This window comes from Nilaparvata lugens, chromosome 1 (genome assembly GCF_014356525.2).
Source record: "Nilaparvata lugens isolate BPH chromosome 1, ASM1435652v1, whole genome shotgun sequence".
In the NCBI taxonomy this organism is placed as follows: Eukaryota; Metazoa; Arthropoda; class Insecta; order Hemiptera; family Delphacidae; genus Nilaparvata; species Nilaparvata lugens.
This window is the reverse complement of record NC_052504.1, coordinates 72,396,430-72,422,110: the sequence shown is the minus strand read 5'-3', so window position 1 is coordinate 72,422,110 and position 25,681 is coordinate 72,396,430. Positions and strand designations below refer to the sequence as shown.

The 25,681-nt window shown below is 35.8% G+C and overlaps 1 protein-coding gene and 1 long non-coding RNA gene across 5 annotated transcripts in view; one reads left to right on the top strand and one right to left on the bottom strand.

The window, feature by feature from the left end:
* LOC111049958 (pre-mRNA-processing factor 40 homolog A) overlaps window positions 1-4,749 on the bottom strand; it is a 51,914-nt gene extending 47,165 nt beyond the window's left edge. For both annotated transcript variants that reach the window (XR_005573143.1, XM_039442397.1), the window contains exons 1-2: window positions 4,498-4,749; window positions 826-1,045 (exon numbers count right to left, since the gene is read on the bottom strand). Coding sequence is in view for 1 of the 2 variants with exons in the window: in XM_039442397.1 (XP_039298331.1) it covers window positions 826-1,045; window positions 4,498-4,500 (223 nt within the window). In the remaining variant the exon portion in view is untranslated. The remainder of the gene's footprint in view (window positions 1-825; window positions 1,046-4,497) is intronic.
* A 418-nt stretch (window positions 4,750-5,167) lies between these two features.
* The window catches only part of LOC120354769, a 70,808-nt gene continuing 50,294 nt past the window's right edge, over window positions 5,168-25,681 (top strand). Inside the window, exon 1 of one of the 3 annotated variants that reach the window (XR_005573139.1) lies at window positions 5,168-5,406. This is a non-coding gene — a long non-coding RNA (uncharacterized LOC120354769). The remainder of the gene's footprint in view (window positions 5,407-25,681) is intronic. The other 2 variants (XR_005573141.1, XR_005573140.1) reach the window with 2 other exon arrangements.

Here is a 25,681-nt window from a genome sequence, read left to right as displayed (position 1 = left end):
ATGCATTATAAAAATGACTTTTTATTAACTGTTGAAATGAAGTTGGGACTCTGCTCAAGGATAGTAAGATAAGCAAAACTTTTGCGCCTTTACTCTTAGTTACTTTAAAATCGTGTAGTCGTTGTTTAACAAAAATTAAAATTTTCTGTCACAATCCCAAAAACTCTAATAGCCTTGTAAAAAGGATAGTTGCTAATTTTCGGTGCCAATCTTGGGAGCCACCATAAAGTTAATAATCTTAATATCACCGCTCATAAAAATGTTAGCTAAAATTACATAATGTACATCTAGTTACCTGTAAAAAATATACTCGACGGGAGTGTTGCCTTGCAACTCCTCTGGAAGGAGATCTGCTTTGTCTAATGACAAACAAGGAAATGTTGATCAGGTGCTGACATTATTATCGTTGATCTCAATATAGTTCTCTATGGATGATCATTATCAGACAACAGCCAACTTCGACAGCATCAGGTTAAGGCTCGCCGCAAAGTAGACCCACGCTAATCCACGAAAAGCAACCCACGCCGTGGGATGTTTTGTAAACCATTGCTAAGCTTCTCCAGACATCTGTGTAAAGATAATAGTACGCGCAATGAAAAATCCACTTGTCAACTGATTGATTATGAATAATTCTATAGCAATGGTTTACAAAACTACCCACAGCGTGGTTTGCTTTTCGTGGGTCTACTTTGCGGCGGGCCTAACACCATGAAAACGTATTTATAACAAAGTGGAAAACAGTTGAAGGAATGAAAAATATGGTTACATATGGTTTCACGAGGTGTTACGTATCTAATAAGGGGATAACTGCTCGTGAAGATTTACCAGCCGGAGGAAATCCGAATGCAGGAGGAGGCAGCGGGTGGAACGGCATGGGCGGCCCAGGGGGCAGCAGACCTGGGGGCGCAATGAAGGCTGGTGCCAAGGGTGGAGCCAAGGGTGGAGCCAAGGGTGGAGCCAAGGGCGGAGGCGGAGCCAGAACCGCCGGGAATCTGACGGCTGGCGGAGCCCCTCCACTTCCACTCAGTTCAGCTTCGGTAGGATTCTTGAAACATTGATGCAACACAGTGTTACAACTTAAATCTAGTGTGTGATCACATTGAATACATATATTTATGTGCAAGTGCACGCTTGGTAATGCATGACCAAGCGTGCAGATGAGAAAAAAATCAGAAAGAGCAATAGGAGAGCTTACACTGAAAGCGTACAGCCGTACACTAGCTGGTTGCCTTCAGTGTGAGCAACTACATGCAAGTCACAACGTATTTCAATGGCACTTTCCAGATTTCGTTTTTCGGCTCATGCACGATTCGACGGGGTGACATTCACATGTGCGATATCGCAAACGAGCGAGTAGGCTATTCCAAGTTTTTGATGTTTGTGTTTATTATATGAAATCATCGAAACATAAAAAAAATATTTAAATAGCCTATTGCCATCTAAAAGCTAAAGCCTGAACTCCCTAACCTTTTTATAATTTTCAGAACATTATTGAACAGAAACTTTTATGTTATATATTCCATACATTAATATCGGGGCACCGAGCTTTGCTCGTTATTTATTTATTGATAGACAAAACAAAATAATTCTTTAAAATGGAAAATGACCAATAATTCCGTATACTAGAATTCAGGTCCAATTTCCAGTCCAAACATTTGAAAAAAAAGTTTTAAATTAGATTGTTTACAAACCAAATTGAATAACAAAATAACATTCACTAATCACTTAAAACTGTAAAATAATGATAAACTTTGAAAATTATGATATACTTTAATTTAGAATGATATACCATGTTATGTCAAAAAATCTGATATTTTGATGAAGCTGATTAAAATTTCTAGATAATATTTATCATGGGATAAGCTGATTGATTAAGAGCCCCCCAACAGCTGAGTGCAACTGCTAAAAAAGTTTTATGGTTGAAGGATTGAAAGAAAAATGAACTTTTTGATGAATTTGGAAACATCCAGGAAATATGTTTTTATTTTAAATATAATTATTATTTTTGATGAATTATGGATAATTTTACCTTTCAAACCCTTAAGGTTTCTTTATATTTTAGGTCGTGTTTATATTTTACAGCTGGCTATAGGCCTACGTCAGTTTATGAATTTCGGGGGTGAGATATTTTGATTTTCCACAGACGCACTCGCTCACTCACTTCCATTTTTTCCAAGGATGAATTATCCTTTTAATGTCCTTCAGCGAGTTTTTTTCAAGGATGAGACCTAGTGCAATCTAAATTTTATATCATAAACCTACTATGTTCCAAATTTCGAGAAATCGTTAGAGCCGTTTTCGAGATCCGTTGGACAAATATATAACCAACCATATATAAATATGCAGGGTGTCCCACCAAGGTTCTAACAGTCGTTGACCATAGATTCTACTCGACATTTTTGACAAAAAATGTTCAGTAAACTTTTTTCCTATCGACCTTAGTTTTCGAGATATATCGATTTCTCGATATTTTCAGAATATGCCTACATTAAATACTCAATAACTCGAAAACTACTGGTCGAATTTCAATTTCAAGTGCATTGTTGGAAAGAGAAAAACATTTCAAACAACAATGATGTAATTTTATTTTTTTGTTAGATATTTTGTAGTTTTTTATCAGGGTTTAAACTTAAAAAATTTTATTCTTCAAATTCATAGTCAAATTTCAAACCGTTTTTTCTCGAATTTCTCCGAGTAATTATAGTGGTTTCAATATTTCAAAAGCTTCTCCATTTCATAAGCTTTCAAATGAGTATGAATTCGAAAAGGTAAGTTCCATGATAAAGTGTTCAAAACTGCTAATATCTGGGATGAACACCTTAAAAATGAGGATCATCCCAGATATTACCTTTTCGAATTTATACTCATTGGAAAGCTTATGAAATGAAGAAGTTTTTAAATATTAAAATCACTATAATTACTAGGAGAGAAATTGAGAAAAAACGGTTTGAAATTTGACTTTGAAGAATAGCATTTTTTAAGTTTAATCCCTAATAAAAATCTACAAAATATCTAACAAAAAATAAAATTGCATTAACCTTGTTTGAAATGTTTTCAGCTTTCCAACAATACCCTTGAAATTGAAATTCGACTAGTAGTTTTCGAGTTATTGAGTATTTAATGACCGGAAGTAGGCATATTCCGAAAATATCGAGAAATCTATATATCTCGAAAACTAAGGTCGATAGGAAAAACGTTTACTGAACATTGTTTGTCAAAAATGTCGAGTAGAATCTATGGTCAACGGCTCTTACAAACTTGGTGGGACACCCTGTATACAGAAATTGCTCGCTTAATATAATAGGTTTCAATTCTGATCTCGCTTGTCTGATGGACTCCCGATTCAACGTGCACTTGCACATAAACTCATTTTATGTGATCACATCCTAAAACGTATTCTAACTTGTCTTAACATCCTTTATAGGTATATCTTTCGTAAGATTCATGTTAAGAAGTTATTTGAAATGTTAGGAAGGCATAGTTGACAAATTTATTTTTTCCACGGCTCTCTATTCATTCATTTATATAATTATTCAAAATTACACAACTAAGTAGGCCTACCACAGAATTAAGCACAAAATGGTTCGAAATCTATTATTTTAAACAAAAGTCCAAATGTAGCTAGGTTATGTATCACTTTCACATTTTCTAATAACCTTTTATAAATATTTGGTAGCTGTGTTCCTGTGATTGAACATTCAAGACATTCCGGTATATCTGATATGATAAATTTATCAATGATTCTTGTCAATAATAATCAATAATTAGGCCAAGAGCCTGACTTAGAAGATAATACATAGGCTATTTGTAATTAAAATACATAGGCCTAAAACATAATTGATGGTTTATTAAATCCTTTCATAAACTAAAAACTAGGCAACAGTGCCAATTGCTGATTTTCTGGTGCTGACTTTAAACCGTGGATCTCACTAAAAGAGAACTTAATTATAGTGGCTTATTGTATAGTTGAGCTTTATTATAGATATAGCGTGAGTGAGTTTCTAAACGATAACCTGAGTAGCATATCATCAACGCCACCTGTTATTATGAATCAAGTTACAAAAGGTTTTTTAAAAATTTTGACAATAAATTATTTTTTAAAGTAATTTAATTGACTATTTAGCGTTTATGTTTATGACGCGATCTATCGATGCTTCAGCATTAAAGAGGAATTGAAAATAGACCCCAATGCTAAATCACAAAATTATTTGTGATTGCAGACATGCAGACACGATTTGTGTCATGATATTATGATTTTTTGTATTTACAGAAAACCATTTTAAATTGATTAATTAAAAATATACAATGAAGCCCAATGGAGCACTAACCAAAACTATGCTTCAAGAACTAACCTAAAAATAACCGCCTAGACTAAAAAAATGTAATTTCTTATTACGCACATTGAACAGGAATAGAAGATTTTGAATTCGCCTAAAAAAGGTAATAAATGTTATAGTTCTGTCTTGAGTAAAACTGAATTAAATTTAAAACACTCACCATTTTTTCAGCTTAATCAAAACTCAAAAGCTACAACGCTACCGGTACACTGCTTACGCAAAGTAAGAAGATTGAAACATTATGAAATTTACAATTTATTCACTGCAATATTTGTGATTGCTATTCTATCTTTTTAAACAACAATTATCTTTAATAACGTTTTTGATTAAAAAGTACAACAGTGAAGTGGTAAACACGTCAAACCAAACCTCAAAACTCTGAAAAATGGAAGCAAAACCACAGAATAGGTACAGAATGGAAACTTGTAATCTAACCAATGCTTTTTACATGACGCCAATACTAGACAAGTCACGTGACCTTGGGAAGTTCCAATCCTGGTCTTCTGATTGGCTCGTGGCAGTGATTGGGATCAATTATTGATCCGGTTCATTAAGGTGATCCGAACTTATCATCAATACTATCACAATGCAGCGCTTCCTAACAAGATGGCGGATTTTGGCCTCAGGGTACTAGCCAAGTTTCCATACTGTGGCAAAACAATGGAGCAGCCATTTTGTATTATTTAGGCGGCACATTTCAAAATCCAATGTAGTTCAAACAACTTATTCGTAACAAGATGCATTTTTAAACAATATTCTGGTTTTTGATAATATAACAATTTAGGTTTTAGAGTTTTTTAATGATAAAATTTTATTAATCAATGGACTAATAATTTTTCTTATTCTTGTAACACACCGTTCTTAAAAATGTTACCGGTATGATTCAAATATCATAATTCATAAGGCTTTGATTTTGGTTGGACAAAAATTGAAAATTAAAAAATAGTTGTATTTCTACTTTTCTAGTATCTTGCTTTAAATTGTTTATAATTACAAATTTGAATTGTAGTATTGATAAAGCTCTTGATGACAATTTCAATTACGATAATTCTTATCAGTAATGAATTCAGTAAGTAATTTACAATACGCAAACGACAAAACCAACTTGAAACAAACATTTTGAAACTTAACCTCAATCTCAATCATATTATTCATAATCTTTCTCTGACTAACTTATAATCTTTCTCTACAATAGTTACATTAAATACGTTTCTCTATTTAAAAAATTAAAAAAAGTATTGAAATAATTTTTAGGCTGAAGTGCACGTCCAATGCCAACATACCTGTCATCAAATTTTTGGTTGGGATCGATTTAGTATGTTATTTTGAGCACAAAATCACAAAAATTAAACGGCGCTCACTATTGCTTTTAAAATAAACTAAGTTCAAAGTAGCAGAACTTTACATGCATTTAACCTATAAGTAGCAACCATAAGTAGCTAAGGTTAGGAAAAGCTGTAGGTTAGGAAAAGCTTTTGGTTAGGAAAAGCTTTATGTTAGGAAAGCTTAGGTTAGGAACACTCAGATTAGAAATATCATAATTTGATGATTTCAATAATCAAAATGGCTGCTACTCATAGGTTAAATGCATGTAAAATTGTTGTTGGAGCCAGCTCTAGTTTTCATTTTTCGTTTTTGAATTGGACGCGCGCTCCTCGTTCAGTTCGTATTTCTTTCACTTGAGTGCGTCGCGCTCACTAGCCGGTAGATTTTTTCTTTCTGTTCAGTCTCGCTTTGAAATAGCTTGCCTCGAGTCGGGAATTGGTAATTTTCGTCGATCATTCCCAGAAGAAAATCGTTCTTCAAATTATTATTTTTTCGTTAGTGTTAAATCGTACACCATAAACCTACGTTTGGAAGAGTGTTTGCCAAACTCCCTTTAGTTGAAAGTTTTAAACTATTATTTTTCGATTGGAAAGTTCACCGATCTATAGTCTTTAAAGACATTGTAAATATCTCGTCAGAAATATATGTGCAACGTTATATGATGGAAGCCGAATTTACCAACAGTAGATGACAATTAAGCTTGCCTTTTCACCATCCTTGATTCATCTCCTACCTCGGGGACACCTGAATACCTTACCTGGAAGTTGTAAGCTCAATAATATAAATATTACATTAGATACTCTGCAGATTTTCGGTGAGTTGTTCTTTTATATATTCATTGCATGTACTTGTTTCTGTAGAGATATCACTTGTTTCTTTTCTATTCAATACAGTCCACTTTACATCAAAATTATTGATTACCAATTTAAAATCAATATAAATTTCTTAAAGTTGAACCTTAGAGTTTACACTGGTCCACCAGGCCAGATTTTATTGGCTATTTTTATTCAAATATTTGGCAAGCACTTATCCAATTTTATTGTAAATCGTTTGTGCATGCTAGGGTTCAAACCTGTTTGTACATTATGAATTGAGCCGATCAAGTTGGTTCACTCTTATCTCTATTGTCCGATCGGAACCGTTACTTTGCAATGCTGATAACGTTATCGCTTAGCTTGCTTCGTCTATTGAGCTTTCTCTGTTCAATTTGTACTAGCATTATCATTTTGCTTGCTTGAATCATCAATGAAAATCGTTCATTGTTGCATTCGTAATTTTATTCGAAAATTAGTAAATGAAAATCATTAAGACCTTTCCAATATCCAATCATGAGTGAAAAGAAGTTAAAGCTCAAACGAGCTAAACTTGAGCAATATTTCTATCGTATTCAACGTACTTTCGATTTGTCGAAAAAGGCTTTAAAAGAAGAAGCTAGTGCTAAACAATTTCTAATTCTCTATAGTTCCACTCTTAAAACTGTTCAGGATTATGAAGCTGTTGAAATGGAAATACAGGAGCTTGAAATGGAAAAAGACCCGGAATTTGTACCCAAATTTAGTAGTTCACATATGGAAATGTTCGAACATATGGAAGCAATTGCTAGTGAATTGAAAAAACGCAGTCAGGTTGTACCTAGTGTTTCTACCCCGGCTCAACCTGTATCTTCCAATAAGGATTCGTCTAATATTTTACCGAAAATTGAAATTCCTGTGTTCGACGGAGATCAATCAAAATGGGCGGTATTCTACGAAATGTTTAAATGCATGATTCATGACAACAAATCGATTCCAAATCAACAAAAGGTCCAATATCTGGTGTCCAAACTATCTGGAGAAGCGGCTAATATTTCACGTCATCTACCACCTATTGCTAATAATTATGAAATTATTTGGGATGCATTAATTAAGCGGTTCAATGACCCCCGCTCACTCTCAAATGTGTACTTGAAACAAATTTTCGAATTCAATTGTCTAAAATCTGAGTCTCGTGCAGGTTTAGTTTCTATAGTCGATCAGTTCTGTGGTTCAATTACTGCTTTAAAACGCCTACGAGGTGAAGATGTATCTGATGCAATATTTCTGTTCCAAGCGTTGAAAATTTTAGATCCTGTTTCTCGAAAGGCATTTGAAGCTTCAGTTCATACTAAGGATGATCCCACATATACTGATTTTGTTTCATTCATCGAAAGGCAGATTAAATCGTTACCGCATGACGAATCGTCTAAACAATGCAAGCCAGTAGTGAAACCAATACCAAAATCCAAAGTGTTGGTTGTTCAATCGAATTCGCAAGTGACCAAATCACCGGTAAAAATATCAGAATGTCTGAAATGTTCGATGACAAATCATAAATTGATCAATTGTCGTCTTTTTCGTCAGTTATCACCTTGGGACCGTTTTCGTTTTGTTAAGGAGAAGGGTTGCTGTTTGAAATGTTTCTCGCCAGCCCATCGTAGTAAAGATTGTACTTCTTCCAACTGCGAGGAATGTAGTCAGAAGCATAATTCGCTTTTACATTTCGGAAATGCTTCAAATTCGTCATCAAATTCGGATGCGAAAAAGGTAGAAAATAATACTATTACCTGTTGTTCTATCGATTCGAAGTCGGCACCGTATAGTGTTCTACTATCAACTGCTCAAGTCGAGGTACCTGATAAGAGAGGTAGATTGCACAAAATAAGAGTTTTAGTTGATTCAGCTAGTCAAAGTCATTTCATTACTCGTAAACTTTGTCGTAAATTGCAACTATCGATTTCTCCTTTCCAATTAATTGTGAATGGTTTTGGCGGAAATTCGCAATCAGTTTTTGGTCGTACTTTTGTCACGCTTCAATCTCGACTCGATTCTAGTGTTAAATTTTCCATTGAACCATTAGTTGTCGAAAAAATCATGGAACAGCTTCCCACTAGTAAAATTGATAATTCTAAATTATCAAATTTGTTTGGTCTTCGACTTGCTGATGAAAGTTATCACATTCCCAGCGAAATTGACGCTATTATAGGAGCTGAATTAGTGCCCCATATTTTCCGAAATGGTCGTGTGGAAATTGATTCGAATTATTTGATGGCCTTGGAAAGTGTTTTCGGTTATATTTTGATGGGTAGAGCCCCTATTTTAACTCAATCTTCAGAAAATTCAACGTGTTTGATGACTTGTCTAACATCACCGTTGGATAAGTTAGTTCGAAAATTTTGGGAAGTGGAAAGCGTTCCAGATGTAGGAAAACAACTCACTGCTGATGAGTTGGAATGCGAGAAGGATTTTGCATCGTCCGTTCGTCGTGAAAATTCGGGTAGATTCGTTGTCTCATTATCGTTTTCAAAATCCCCTGATTGTCTTGGTGATTCTTATGCTATGTCAGAACGTCGACTCATCAGTTTGGAGAAACGACTGGCACGTGATCCAAACATGCGTTTAGTGTATCACGATGTCCTCTTGGATTATCTCAAACAAGGACACATGGAATTGATAAAAAATCAGAGTGATAAAAGTGGTTATTTTATACCTCATCATGCTGTAATCAAAACTCAGAGTCAATCAACGCCTTTGCGTATTGTCTTTGACGCAGGCGCGAAAACTACTACTGGAGTATCATTGAATGATATACTTCATATCGGCCCCAAGTTGCAAACGGATATTTTCGTTCTGTTAGTCAATTTTCGGTTATTTTCTATCGCTGTAACTGCTGATATAAAGCAGATGTATAGACAGATTCTTGTCGATGAATCGTGTCGCAAATTTCAGCGTTTGTTATGGAGATTTTCGTCCAATGATCCCATACAAATTTTTGAATTAAAAACTGTCGTATTTGGTCTGAGTGAGTCACCGTTTCTAGCTCTTAGAACTGTCCATCAACTTGTTCAAGAAGAAGGTGAAAATTTCCCTGATGCTAAAGCTCGTATTCCGAGTGACATGTTTATGGATGATTTGGTGACAAGTGTGTCTTCTTTAGGTGAAGCAAATCGTCTTTGTAGTCAGGCTAAAGAATTGTTCGAGAGAGGCGGATTCGAACTTACTAAATGGAGTTCCAATTCACCTGAATTGATGAATGATTTCTCGGAAGATGAAAAATCGGCCTTGTCTAAAGATTTCGAGATGGGAAATTTGTTGGCTGTCCTAGGTTTGAAATGGCAACCTGGTAGTGATTCGTTTTGTTTTTCAGTGAATCCTAATCAGTCTGTTCCTACCAAACGTCACATTTTATCGGTAGTAGCACGCATTTTCGATCCTTTGGGACTCTTGTCACCCCTAACTTTGTTTCTTAAATGTTTAATTAAACAATTATGGAATGCTGGTCTTGATTGGGACGATTCAGTACCTCCCTCTATTGCGCTTCAATGGGAGACATGTCAGAAGGAGTTCCCTTTATTGTCCAATCTCTTCATACCACGTCATTTAGGAGTGATGAATGATTCGAAAATTACTGTCATTGGTTTCTGTGATGCATCGACTTTAGGTTATGGTGGTGTGATCTACATAAAATCTCAATGGATATGCAACCTGCAACTATCACATTGTTGTGCGCTAAATCAAAAGTCGCGCCATCTAAGACTTTATCCATACCTAGGCTTGAATTATGCGCGGCGCTCTTGCTCGCTGAATTAATACAGGTTGTTGTCTCTGTTTTGAGCCTTCGTTGTCACGTGACTCGCGTTGTTGCATTATCGGATTCAACTGTGGTCTTACATTGGATCAGGGGCTGTCCATCTAGATGGCAATCTTTTGTCGCTAATCGAGTTACGAAAATTCAAGACTGTCCTATCAACGACTGGTTACACGTGGCAGGAATTCAAACCCAGCTGATCCCATTTCGAGAGGTTTATCCCCTTCTGAAATAATTAGTCATGATTTGTGGTGGTCTGGCCCCTCTTGGCTAATGTTAGAAGAGAGTGATTGGCCCGTCAAGGTTGATCTGGAACCTATAGAGTGTCTACCTGAGGTCAAGGTTCACTCAATTGTCACTGTAGTACAGTCGGAAAATTCATCTATTAATTCGATTCATCTTTTAATTGCTCGTTGTTCCAACTACCAACGTCTATTGCGTATCATGGTGTTAATATTGAAAGTACTTCGTCTATTGCCTAAACCTCATGAATTAGATTTCAATTGGTGGAAAAACATTTGTGTAAAGTTGTACAAAAATTCATTTTTCGAAAGAATTACTGGAATTGAAAGCTGGGAAAGAATGTACTTCTCATCTTCAACAACTGTCACCCTTTCTTGATCATGATATTATTCGTGTGGGTGGACGTTTACAAAATTCTGAGTTGAATTATGACAGCTGTCATCCGATTATATTACCGAAAAATGATCCATTGGTCACGCTTTTGATTGATTATTTTCATGAAAAGCACTGTCACGCTGGACCTCATTTATTGGCGTCTATTTTGAGACAAAAATATTGGATTTTATCAGCCCGTGTCCTTATAAGAAGTCATGTACGAAAATGTAACAAGTGTTTTCACTATCGTCCCACTCTTACACCGCCGAAAATGGGCAATCTGCCAGCCTGTAGAACTCTGTCGTCTAAACCATTCGTCCAATGTGGAGTTGATTATGGCGGACCCATTCGAATCACCATGGCCAGGCGTCGGAATCCTTTCATATTTAAATCGTACATTTGTCTTTTTGTCTGTATGGCAACTAAAGCCGTTCACATTGAATTAGTTTCGGACTTATCGACCCAAATGTTCTTATCAGCTTTTCGCCGTTTCCTTGCTCGACGAGGTCCTTGTAAGGTCATGTATTCCGATAATGGTACCAACTTCGTCGGCGCCTATGATGAGCTAATAAAATTGTCACGGATGCTGAACTCCAAGGAATATCAAAACCTGCTCCAGAATGAACTTGCTGATCATAGCATTGAGTGGAATTTCATCCCGCCAGGTTCACCTCACTTCGGCGGTCTTTGGGAGGCGAATATAAAATCAGTAAAGTCACACCTGTTTCGAGTTATTGGTAACCAGTTGTTGACTTACGAAGAATTGAACACTGTCTTAGTTCAAATTGAGGCTGTACTTAACTCACGCCCGTTATGTCAAATGAGCGCGGATCCGAGTGAACCCCTCGCCCTCACACCGGCTCATTTTCTCACTTTGACACCTCTTAAGTACCTTCCTATGTTAAATGTGGAAGATCGTCCAATGAATCGATTGGATCGGTTTGAATTAGTCAATCAAATGGTTCAGTCTTTCTGGAGTCGTTGGCGCAAAGAATACTTACATGAATTACAAACCCGTGTGAATGGTGTAAGGATTCCACCCCTCTCACGGTTGGTACAATCGTCCTAGTGGATCAACCAAATGTCGCACCGTTGAAATGGCCTCTGGGGGTGATTGAGGAAGTATTTCCCGGTGCTGACGGTGTCGTTCGAGTGGCTATGGTGCGGTGCGCCAATGGTCGCTTCAAAAGGCCGGCTACAAAGTTGTATCCGTTGCCTACTCAATAATTTTCCTTTTGCATTTTTTGTTTTATTCTCGTTTTGTTTTATTTTTATTTCTTTCGTCGTTTATTCATTGTTTTTTCGTTTCTTTGTTCTCTAGCCTTGTCTGAAAATAGCTTTTCAGCCGGGGGGAGATGTTGGAGCCAGCTCTAGTTTTCATTTTTCGTTTTTGAATTGGACGTGCGCTCCTCGTTCAGTTCGTATTTCTTTCACTTGAGTGCGTCGCGCTCACTAGCCGGTAGATTTTTTCTTTCTGTTCAGTCTCGCTTTGAAATAGCTTGCCTCGAGTCGGGAATTGGTAATTTTCGTCGATCATTCCCAGAAGAAAATCGTTCTTCAAATTATTATTTTTTCGTTAGTGTTAAATCGTACACCATAAACCTACGTTTGGAAGAGTGTTTGCCAACTCCCTTTAGTTGAAAGTTTTAAACTATTATTTTTCGATTGGAAAGTTCACCGATCTATAGTCTTTAAAGACATTGTAAATATCTCGTCAGAAATATATGTGCAACGTTATATGATGGAAGCCGAATTTACCAACAGTAGATGACAATTAAGCTTGCCTTTTCACCATCCTTGATTCATCTCCTACCTCGGGGACACCTGAATACCTTACCTGGAAGTTGTAAGCTCAATAATATAAATATTACATTAGATACTCTGCAGATTTTCGGTGAGTTGTTCTTTTATATATTCATTGCATGTACTTGTTTCTGTAGAGATATCACTTGTTCTTTTCTATTCAATACAGTCCACTTTACATCAAAATTATTGATTACCAATTTAAAATCAATATAAATTTCTTAAAGTTGAACCTTAGAGTTTACAATTGTGCTACTTTAAACTTAGTTTATTTAAAAAACAATAGTGAGCGCCGTTAATTTTTGTGATTTTGTGCTCAAAATAACATACTAGATCGATCCCAACCAACAATTGATAATAGGTATGTTGGCACTGGACGTGCACTTACACCAATTTTTATTTTTTAGAATGTGCATAGTCACTTTCATGTTTCTCTTTACTGTTACTCTTTACGGTGAGTATTATAATCTTTATGTTGTAGTCTCTTCCCTACTGACTGACCGAACCCATTCTGTTGAGGTTGGAAGATGATATTATTATCAAAATGTTTTATATATACAATTAAACATACATAACTGATTCTATGAGTTTGCCAAATATAATAATTTTTGAGAATGACCGAAAAATTTATATTTCTCTAGAATCACTTTTTTAATGTCTTGTCATTAATATTTTCAGCTCCTTGGGAAAAGTTCATCTAAACAGTAGTCTATCAGATTAAGCAGTGCTACAACTTATACTTCAATTAATGACTTCATCACCACTGCTGAGAGATTACATAAATGTCAGGACTAGTTGAATTCTTATAACACTTTACTTTCTTCATCAGGTCCGCTGGTCAAGCTCTTATAGGAAGCATTGTCTCTTACGGGGAAAACTACCGTATACAATACTCCACATGAGACCATACATTCTGAATAAAATTTTTATTTCAAGAGAAGTGGACTCCAATAGTGCTTATGCCTAGGTGTGTCCATCTTTATTTTGCTTTATCTTTTTGTTCTTGATATGATAAACCATATGTTTTCGTTGTCATTGATTCATTCATAAATATCAAATGTTGTTGATCCGTTACTAGTAGAAAGTCATGTTCAATTTTATTTGATTAAAGCTCTACAAATGAAGAGTTTACTTATTTCAATTTAATCAAATAAAAAATGAAAAGATACAAAGGTGGCGCCTAGAATTATCTGAATACAAATTCAACATAGTCTACAGACCTGGAAAAGAAAATGCACCAGCTGATGCACTCTCTCGTATATGTATTACAGCTGGTTGTTCAACATTGAACTCAGCTTTGGCAAAATACCATGATGAACTTTGTCACCCTGGTGTAACTCGTTTCTACCACTGGCTCAGAATGAAAAATCTCCCCTATACTGTAGATGATGTAAGGAAAATTTGCTCCAATTGTGCAATTTGCTCTGAAATAAAACCACAGTATATGAAGACAAAAGGAAATCTCATAAAGGCAACAAAACCTTTTGAACGAATTAATATGGACTTCAAAGGACCCGTACAATCAAAAACAAGAAATAAATACCTACTGGTGATGGTTGATGAGTACTCAAGATTCCCTTTTGTATTTCATATACTGTGGTTTTATTTCAGAGCAAATTGCACAATTGGAGCAAATTTTCCTTACATCTATTCGATCTCTTTTGTGTACTACAACAAATTGCACCCCTCATGAACGAATGTTCCTACACATGAGATCCTCAACAAATGGACAGTCACTACCATCTTGGCTAATGAGCCCAGGACCAGTTTGGCTGAAGAAAATGAACCGAAATTCAAAGCAAGATTCATCAGTAGAAGAAGTTGAATTGATTGAGGCAAACCCAGAGTATGCTCACATTCGTCGCCCTGATGGACAAGAGTCCACTGTGTCGCTCCGTCATCTTGCCCCTAAGATAACACGATAATCTATCCGGGTAGAATGATATGATAAACCATATGTTTTCGTTGTCATTGATTCATTCATAAATATCAAATGTTGTTGATCCGTTACTAGTAGAAAGTCATGTTCAATTTTATTTGATTAAAGCTCTACAAATGAAGAGTTTACTTATTTCAGTTCTCTAAAGCAAAACAGAAAACGTTAAAAATAAGTTTGTTTTTCATAGTGGATTTTCATTAGTTTTTTTAGCCGGTACAATGTTTTTTAATAATATTTTGTGCGAAATAAATTAATTTTTGAATTGAAAAAATAAATTTAGTGCTCTTATAGTTTGGGATTTAATAACCTTTCTAAACAACTCTCTATTGTCTCCAGAATATTCAAAGCTCTGCTAGTTATTATAGTCGATTTTTAAAAAGATTTTGACATAAGTGTAGATTAATGGCCACCCTACTTGGTGTCAAAGTTTTGACGCAAAATTCTAGCCGGTCTGCTCCCCCTGTTATCTCAGTTATTATTGAAGATATCGACTCAAATTTTTTTTTAAATAAAAGAGGAGGAAAAAAATAAAGCGCGCTAGCCTATTTTTATACAATTTAGTTAGATTTTAATATTAGAAATAGCTGTTTCAAAACTAACCTTATTTTGAAGAATGGACGATTCTAAATATATTATTCTCTCAACTATTTTTGAAGGTATCAACTCAATTTTTTTTCATGAAAGAAGAAGGAAAAATAGGTGTTGCTTCTATGAATTTTATTTTGAAAGACTTTTTAAAACATTAAAAAAAAACAGTTTGAATTTCTGAAGTGAGACTCAACAATGAAGAATGAGGTTATGTAGACAATGAAGAATGAACTGTGATTAATGAAGCCAATAGCACAGCTGACTCATATTTTATGGCCGAATTAGATTTCAAAATAAGCGATTGCTCGAATGAATGTTCGCATCAATTCAACTTCTTCGAAAGTGATTGAAGAGGTAACTACAGGCAAGCATGGACATTGGAATACAATATAATTGATTAATCGATAAATTAAATAGAAATTAGATATTATTCTGGGGAGTTTTTCATTAAATTAACATTAAGTTTCTAAAGCTGACCCTGAAACAGAACAGAAATTGGTAATTTTTGGTTAATGAGACTAACAATAATTGTATCTCACAATAAATTGTATCTCAACTATTTTTTAAGATATCAATCAATTTTTTTAAATTGAAGAGGAAGAAAAAATAGGTGTCGGTATATAAATTTTATCCTAAAATACTAATTTAAACATTAAAAAAACAATTAGGTTCTGGTCAATTTATGTCAGGTTCAAGTCATTTATATTTATAGTAATTAAGATGATTGAATAGAACAATTGAACATTGAGATAGGATTCAAGAGTTAAGATAAAGAGATTTTTCAATAGTGGAGACTCTTGAGTATAGAAAGAACTATAATGTTGAGAACTAGGAGTTGAAGAAGTGGTGGACAATGTACAAACCTTTACTCTTAATCACATTTTCTTATGACAATGATAAATTTTAATTGAATGAACTTGTTATATATATATATTTGAACTATCACCTATACAGAGTAGTCAACATAAAATATTGCACAGAAATGAAGAAAACACTGATTCAATTTATTACCAACAACATTTATTTTACATGAATATGATATGAATATTACAAACATTTGCATTATAATCTAAATTATTATCCATTGTACATTTCTACACTACAACATTCAAAAAGATCAGACAGGCATTGAATTTGAAACACAAAGACAGACACATTCATAAGGCGCTGTTCACCTGTTCTAGTATTTTCTATTCTGTATCGTATTCGACTTAACAATAATATAAAGTATTCAATAAAGATCATTGAAATAATTCTACTGAGAGTTCTTATTCTTTCAAAAATACACAACAGAACTCTTGAATCAAGTCAAATAATTACTAACCTGAACAAGTATGACCAAAGCTTACTGAGCCTGGGCCAAGAACAGATCTCTCCTAAACTAAACTTTTTCTAATCTGAGATTTTCCTAAAATTAGCTTCACCTAACTAGAGTTTTTCCCAACCTAAAGCTTTTCCTAACCTAAGCTTTAACTAACAAAAGCTTTTCCTAACATAAGCTTTACCTAACCTTAGCTTCTCCTAACCTTAGCTTCTTAAACCTAAGCTTTCCCTAACACTTGACTTTTTCCTGACCTAAGCTTATCCTAACCTTTGCTTCTCCTAACCTAAGTTTTTCCCAACTCAAAGCTTTCCTAACCTAATGCTTTTCCTAACCTAACCTAAGCTTTCACTAACCAAGCTTTCCCCAACCCTAGCTTTTCCTAACCTAAGCTTTACCTAACGTTAGCTTCTCCTAACCTAAGTTTTACCTAACCCAAGCTTTACCTAACCTTAACTTTTCCCAACCAAAGCTTTTCCCAACCTAAGCTTTTCCTAACCTGAGCTTTTTCCCAACCTAAGCTTTTCCTAACCTTAGCTTCTCCTTACCTAAGTTTCTCCTAACTCAAAGGATTTCCTCAACTAAGCCTTCACTAACCAAAGCTTTCCCCAACCAAAGCTTTTCCAACCTAAGCTTTCACAAACCAAAGCTTTTGCTAACTAAAGCTTTTCCTAACCTGAGCTTCCTCTAACCTAATCCTTAAGCTTATTCCTCACCCAAGGTTTTCTTAACCTAAGCTTTCCCCAACCAAAGCTTTTCCTTACCTTAGCTTCTCCTGACCTTATCTTTTCCTAACATAGGCTTTCCCTAACCTTAGATTTTTCCAACCTTAGCTTTTCCTCACCAATTTTTCCCCAACCTAAGCTTTCCCAAACTTGTGCTTTTTTTAACCTAAGCATTTCCCAATCGAAGCTTTCCCCAACCAAAGCTTTTCATAACCTAAGCTTTCACAAACCAAAGCTTTTTCTAACCTAATTTTTCCCAACCCAACAGTTTCCTAGCCTAAGTATCTCCTAACCTAAGATTTTCTCAACCTAAGTGTTTCTAAGCTAATGCCTCCTAACCAAATCCTTTCTATGCAAAATCTTTCCAACCTAACCTCCCCTAACCTAACCTTTTTCAACCCAAACCTTTGTAACCTGAGTTTTTTATTATCCCCAACCCAACAAAGCCTAACTCGAACTAACAAATGCAGTCCAGCCCAACCATTGAGCTCCCCTCTAACCAAGCATTTTCCAACCTAATATAACAAAGCCTTACCATATAAAGACTGAGCAACCCTCAGACTTGCTCAGTCTTCATCACTTAAGGTTTGATAGTCACATCAAACTTTGGTAGGTAGGGTTTCATCAATATCGTTAGATACAGGAGAAAATGTGGTCAGCAGTAATTATGGTTAGCTCCATTTAAAAATATTCTCAACATTTTTCAGGCAAACAACTGGCACATTTTTGATATTTTCCAGATTCCTATCAACTTCATCAATAGCATTAAATACAGAAGAAAATGTGGTCAGCAGTAATGGTTAGCTCTTTGATGGAATTAGAATTTTTATTCAAATTTGATACATTTGAGTTCTAATTCAAAATTATTTTTTTCCCAAAATTGGATTTTTTTTTTTGAAAAAATTGAAGATAGGTAGTGAAAATTATAACTGGAACCGTTTTAAGCATACGTTAGCCTGTGGTACTTTTCTGTAAGTTGTATAATTCTGAATGATTGAATAAATAAATAAACTTTAATTATATATACCTAAATGAGACTTTACAAATTTAGTACCCATTGGGGTTTCCAATTTTTTCAAAAAAAGTTTGAATTGGTTTGTTTTTTCAGATTGGTTTCTACAAGGATGCAGGTTTGATGCCTAGTGAGATCGGACTCCCCGATTATGTATTAAGTATTCCAATTATGGGAAAAAATGTAGAACAAATTATAATTTAAATATATCAAATTGAAGTTTGTAAAACAATAACAAATAAAAAACAATAAAATAAATATTGAACTCTTGAATCATTAATCGAACAAGTTGAAATCGGAATCTTTCTTATCGAGCAATTTCAAAAACCGATGCCAACTCTATTTAGCATGCTTCAAATTTGTGACCTGTAGAGAATAGAGCAGCAACTCTATAACTCTACAACTCTATGGTGCTAGTAAAAACATGATAGTATTATAGGTTGGACAAAATTCAAAATTTGCTGTTAATATTAATAACATTAAATTTCATTGATTAGAATTGTTATTCAGTTACCGACACGTATTTTTTCTTCTTCTTTCATTAAAAAAATTTAGTCCCATAATATCTTTAATAATAGTTGAAACAAATCATTATAATTTAGAATCGTCCATTCTATAGAATAAGGTTAGTTTTGAAACAGCTATTTCTAATATTAAAATTAAATCAAATGGTATAAAAATATGCTAGCGCGCTTTATTTTGTCTTCCTCTTTCATTTAAAAAAAAATTGAGTCGATATCTTCAATAATAACTGAGATAGCAGGGGGAGCAGGCCGGCTAGAGCTTAGCCATTAAACGGCGCTCACTATTGCTTTTAAAATAAACTAAGTTCAAAGTAGCAGAACTTTACATGCATTTAACCTATAAGTAGCAACCATAAGTAGCTAAGGTTAGGAAAAGCTGTAGGTTAGGAAAAGCTTTTGGTTAGGAAAAGCTTTATGTTAGGAAAGCTTAGGTTAGGAACACTCAGATTAGAAATATCATAATTTGATGATTTCAATAATCAAAATGGCTGCTACTCATAGGTTAAATGCATGTAAAATTGTTGTTGGAGCCAGCTCTAGTTTTCATTTTTCGTTTTTGAATTGGACGCGCGCTCCTCGTTCAGTTCGTATTTCTTTCACTTGAGTGCGTCGCGCTCACTAGCCGGTAGATTTTTTCTTTCTGTTCAGTCTCGCTTTGAAATAGCTTGCCTCGAGTCGGGAATTGGTAATTTTCGTCGATCATTCCCAGAAGAAAATCGTTCTTCAAATTATTATTTTTTCGTTAGTGTTAAATCGTACACCATAAACCTACGTTTGGAAGAGTGTTTGCCAAACTCCCTTTAGTTGAAAGTTTTAAACTATTATTTTTCGATTGGAAAGTTCACCGATCTATAGTCTTTAAAGACATTGTAATATCTCGTCAGAAATATATGTGCAACGTTATATGATGGAAGCCGAATTTACCAACAGTAGATGACAATTAAGCTTGCCTTTTCACCATCCTTGATTCATCTCCTACCTCGGGGACACCTGAATACCTTACCTGGAAGTTGTAAGCTCAATAATATAAATATTACATTAGGTACTCTGCAGATTTTCGGTGAGTTGTTCTTTTATATATTCATTGCATGTACTTGTTTCTGTAGAGATATCACTTGTTTCTTTTCTATTCAATACAGTCCACTTTACATCAAAATTATTGATTACCAATTTAAAATCAATATAAATTTCTTAAAGTTGAACCTTAGAGTTTACACTGGTCCACCAGGCCAGATTTTATTGGCTATTTTTTATTCAAATATTTGGCAAGCACTTATCCAATTTTATTGTAAATCGTTTGTGCATGCTAGGGTTCAAACCTGTTTGTACATTATGAATTGAGCCGATCAAGTTGGTTCACTCTTATCTCTATTGTCCGATCGGAACCGTTACTTTGCAATGCTGATAACGTTATCGCTTAGCTTGCTTCGTCTATTGAGCTTTCTCTGTTCAATTTGTACTAGCATTATCATTTTGCTTGCTTGAATCATCAATGAAAATCGTTCATTGTTGCATTCGTAATTTTATTCGAAAATTAGTAAATGAAAATCATTAAGACCTTTCCAATATCCAATCATGAGTGAAACGAAGTTAAAGCTCAAACGAGCTAAACTTGAGCAATATTTCTATCGTATTCAACGTACTTTCGATTTGTCGAAAAAGGCTTTAAAAGAAGAAGCTAGTGCTAAACAATTTCTAATTCTCTATAGTTCCACTCTTAAAACTGTTCAGGATTATGAAGCTATTGAAATGGAAATACAGGAGCTTGAAATGGGAAAAGACCCAGAATTTGTACCCAAATTTAGTAGTTCACATATGGAAATGTTCAAACATATGGAAGCAATTGCTAGTGAATTGAAAAAACGCAGTCAGGTTGTATCTAGTGTTTCTACCCCGGCTCAACCTGTATCTTCCAATAAGGATTCGTCTAATATTTTACCGAAAATTGAAATTCCTGTGTTCGACGGAGATCAATCAAAATGGGCGGTATTCTACGAAATGTTTAAATGCATGATTCATGACAACAAATCGATTCCAAATCAACAAAAGGTCCAATATCTGGTGTCCAAACTATCTGGAGAAGCGGCTAATATTTCACGTCATCTACCACCTATTGCTAATAATTATGAAATTATTTGGGATGCATTAATTAAGCGGTTCAATGACCCCCGCTCACTCTCAAATGTGTACTTGAAACAAATTTTCGAATTCAATTGTCTAAAATCTGAGTCTCGTGCAGGTTTAGTTTCTATAGTCGATCAGTTCTGTGGTTCAATTACTGCTTTAAAACGCCTACGAGGTGAAGATGTATCTGATGCAATATTTCTGTTCCAAGCGTTGAAAATTTTAGATCCTGTTTCTCGAAAGGCATTTGAAGCTTCAGTTCATACTAAGGATGACCCCACATATACTGATTTTGTTTCATTCATCGAAAGGCAGATTAAATCGTTACCGCATGACGAATCGTCTAAACAATGCAAGCCAGTAGTGAAACCAATACCAAAATCCAAAGTGTTGGTTGTTCAATCGAATTCGCAAGTGACCAAATCACCGGTAAAAATATCAGAATGTCTGAAATGTTCGATGACAAATCATAAATTGATCAATTGTCGTCTTTTTCGTCAGTTATCACCTTGGGACCGTTTTCGTTTTGTTAAGGAGAAGGGTTGCTGTTTGAAATGTTTCTCGCCAGCCCATCGTAGTAAAGATTGTACTTCTTCCAACTGCGAGGAATGTAGTCAGAAGCATAATTCGCTTTTACATTTCGGAAATGCTTCAAATTCGTCATCAAATTCGGATGCGAAAAAGGTAGAAAATAATACTATTACCTGTTGTTCTATCGATTCGAAGTCGGCACCGTATAGTGTTCTACTATCAACTGCTCAAGTCGAGGTACCTGATAAGAGAGGTAGATTGCACAAAATAAGAGTTTTAGTTGATTCAGCTAGTCAAAGTCATTTCATTACTCGTAAACTTTGTCGTAAATTGCAACTATCGATTTCTCCTTTCCAATTAATTGTGAATGGTTTTGGCGGAAATTCGCAATCAGTTTTTGGTCGTACTTTTGTCACGCTTCAATCTCGACTCGATTCTAGTGTTAAATTTTCCATTGAACCATTAGTTGTCGAAAAAATCATGGAACAGCTTCCCACTAGTAAAATTGATAATTCTAAATTATCAAATTTGTTTGGTCTTCGACTTGCTGATGAAAGTTATCACATTCCCAGCGAAATTGACGCTATTATAGGAGCTGAATTAGTGCCCCATATTTTCCGAAATGGTCGTGTGGAAATTGATTCGAATTATTTGATGGCCTTGGAAAGTGTTTTCGGTTATATTTTGATGGGTAGAGCCCCTATTTTAACTCAATCTTCAGAAAATTCAACGTGTTTGATGACTTGTCTAACATCACCGTTGGATAAGTTAGTTCGAAAATTTTGGGAAGTGGAAAGCGTTCCAGATGTAGGAAAACAACTCACTGCTGATGAGTTGGAATGCGAGAAGGATTTTGCATCGTCCGTTCGTCGTGAAAATTCGGGTAGATTCGTTGTCTCATTATCGTTTTCAAAATCCCCTGATTGTCTTGGTGATTCTTATGCTATGTCAGAACGTCGACTCATCAGTTTGGAGAAACGACTGGCACGTGATCCAAACATGCGTTTAGTGTATCACGATGTCCTCTTGGATTATCTCAAACAAGGACACATGGAATTGATAAAAAATCAGAGTGATAAAAGTGGTTATTTTATACCTCATCATGCTGTAATCAAAACTCAGAGTCAATCAACGCCTTTGCGTATTGTCTTTGACGCAGGCGCGAAAACTACTACTGGAGTATCATTGAATGATATACTTCATATCGGCCCCAAGTTGCAAACGGATATTTTCGTTCTGTTAGTCAATTTTCGGTTATTTTCTATCGCTGTAACTGCTGATATAAAGCAGATGTATAGACAGATTCTTGTCGATGAATCGTGTCGCAAATTTCAGCGTTTGTTATGGAGATTTTCGTCCAATGATCCCATACAAATTTTTGAATTAAAAACTGTCGTATTTGGTCTGAGTGAGTCACCGTTTCTAGCTCTCAGAACTGTCCATCAACTTGTTCAAGAAGAAGGTGAAAATTTCCCTGATGCTAAAGCTCGTATTCCGAGTGACATGTTTATGGATGATTTGGTGACAAGTGTGTCTTCTTTAGGTGAAGCAAATCGTCTTTGTAGTCAGGCTAAAGAATTGTTCGAGAGAGGCGGATTCGAACTTACTAAATGGAGTTCCAATTCACCTGAATTGATGAATGATTTCTCGGAAGATGAAAAATCGGCCTTGTCTAAAGATTTCGAGATGGGAAATTTGTTGGCTGTCCTAGGTTTGAAATGGCAACCTGGTAGTGATTCGTTTTGTTTTTCAGTGAATCCTAATCAGTCTGTTCCTACCAAACGTCACATTTTATCGGTAGTAGCACGCATTTTCGATCCTTTGGGACTCTTGTCACCCCTAACTTTGTTTCTTAAATGTTTAATTAAACAATTATGGAATGCTGGTCTTGATTGGGACGATTCAGTACCTCCCTCTATTGCGCTTCAATGGGAGACATGTCAGAAGGAGTTCCCTTTATTGTCCAATCTCTTCATACCACGTCATTTAGGAGTGATGAATGATTCGAAAATTACTGTCATTGGTTTCTGTGATGCATCGACTTTAGGTTATGGTGGTGTGATCTACATAAAATCTCAAATGGATATGCAACCTGCAACTATCACATTGTTGTGCGCTAAATCAAAAGTCGCGCCATCTAAGACTTTATCCATACCTAGGCTTGAATTATGCGCGGCGCTCTTGCTCGCTGAATTAATACAGGTTGTTGTCTCTGTTTTGAGCCTTCGTTGTCACGTGACTCGCGTTGTTGCATTATCGGATTCAACTGTGGTCTTACATTGGATCAGGGGCTGTCCATCTAGATGGCAATCTTTTGTCGCTAATCGAGTTACGAAAATTCAAGACTGTCCTATCAACGACTGGTTACACGTGGCAGGAAATTCAAACCCAGCTGATCCCATTTCGAGAGGTTATCCCCTTCTGAAATAATTAGTCATGATTTGTGGTGGTCTGGCCCCTCTTGGCTAATGTTAGAAGAGAGTGATTGGCCCGTCAAGGTTGATCTGGAACCTATAGAGTGTCTACCTGAGGTCAAGGTTCACTCAATTGTCACTGTAGTACAGTCGGAAAATTCATCTATTAATTCGATTCATCTTTTAATTGCTCGTTGTTCCAACTACCAACGTCTATTGCGTATCATGGTGTTAATATTGAAAGTACTTCGTCTATTGCCTAAACCTCATGAATTAGATTTCAATTTGGTGGAAAAACATTTGTGTAAAGTTGTACAAAAAATTCATTTTTCGAAAGAATTACTGGAATTGAAAGCTGGGAAAGAATGTACTTCTCATCTTCAACAACTGTCACCCTTTCTTGATCATGATATTATTCGTGTGGGTGGACGTTTACAAAATTCTGAGTTGAATTATGACAGCTGTCATCCGATTATATTACCGAAAAATGATCCATTGGTCACGCTTTTGATTGATTATTTTCATGAAAAGCACTGTCACGCTGGACCTCATTTATTGGCGTCTATTTTGAGACAAAAATATTGGATTTTATCAGCCCGTGTCCTTATAAGAGTCATGTACGAAAATGTAACAAGTGTTTTCACTATCGTCCCACTCTTACACCGCCGAAAATGGGCAATCTGCCAGCCTGTAGAACTCTGTCGTCTAAACCATTCGTCCAATGTGGAGTTGATTATGGTGGACCCATTCGAATCACCATGGCCAGGCGTCGGAATCCTTTCATATTTAAATCGTACATTTGTCTTTTTGTCTGTATGGCAACTAAAGCCGTTCACATTGAATTAGTTTCGGACTTATCGACCCAAATGTTCTTATCAGCTTTTCGCCGTTTCCTTGCTCGACGAGGTCCTTGTAAGGTCATGTATTCCGATAATGGTACCAACTTCGTCGGCGCCTATGATGAGCTAATAAAATTGTCACGGATGCTGAACTCCAAGGAATATCAAAACCTGCTCCAGAATGAACTTGCTGATCATAGCATTGAGTGGAATTTCATCCCGCCAGGTTCACCTCACTTCGGCGGTCTTTGGGAGGCGAATATAAAATCAGTAAAGTCACACCTGTTTCGAGTTATTGGTAACCAGTTGTTGACTTACGAAGAATTGAACACTGTCTTAGTTCAAATTGAGGCTGTACTTAACTCACGCCCGTTATGTCAAATGAGCGCGGATCCAAGTGAACCCCTCGCCCTCACACCGGCTCATTTTCTCACTTTGACACCTCTTAAGTACCTTCCTATGTTAAATGTGGAAGATCGTCCAATGAATCGATTGGATCGGTTTGAATTAGTCAATCAAATGGTTCAGTCTTTCTGGAGTCGTTGGCGCAAAGAATACTTACATGAATTACAAAACCGTGTGAAATGGTGTAAGGATTCCACCCCTCTCACGGTTGGTACAATCGTCCTAGTGGATCAACCAAATGTCGCACCGTTGAAATGGCCTCTGGGGGTGATTGAGGAAGTATTTCCCGGTGCTGACGGTGTCGTTTGAGTGGCTATGGTGCGGTGCGCCAATGGTCGCTTCAAAAGGCCGGCTACAAAGTTGTATCCGTTGCCTACTCAATAATTTTCCTTTTGCATTTTTTTGTTTTATTCTCGTTTTGTTTTATTTTTATTTCTTTCGTCGTTTATTCATTGTTTTTTCGTTTCTTTGTTCTCTAGCCTTGTCTGAAAATAGCTTTTCAGCCGGGGGGAGATGTTGGAGCCAGCTCTAGTTTTCATTTTTCGTTTTTGAATTGGACGCGCGCTCCTCGTT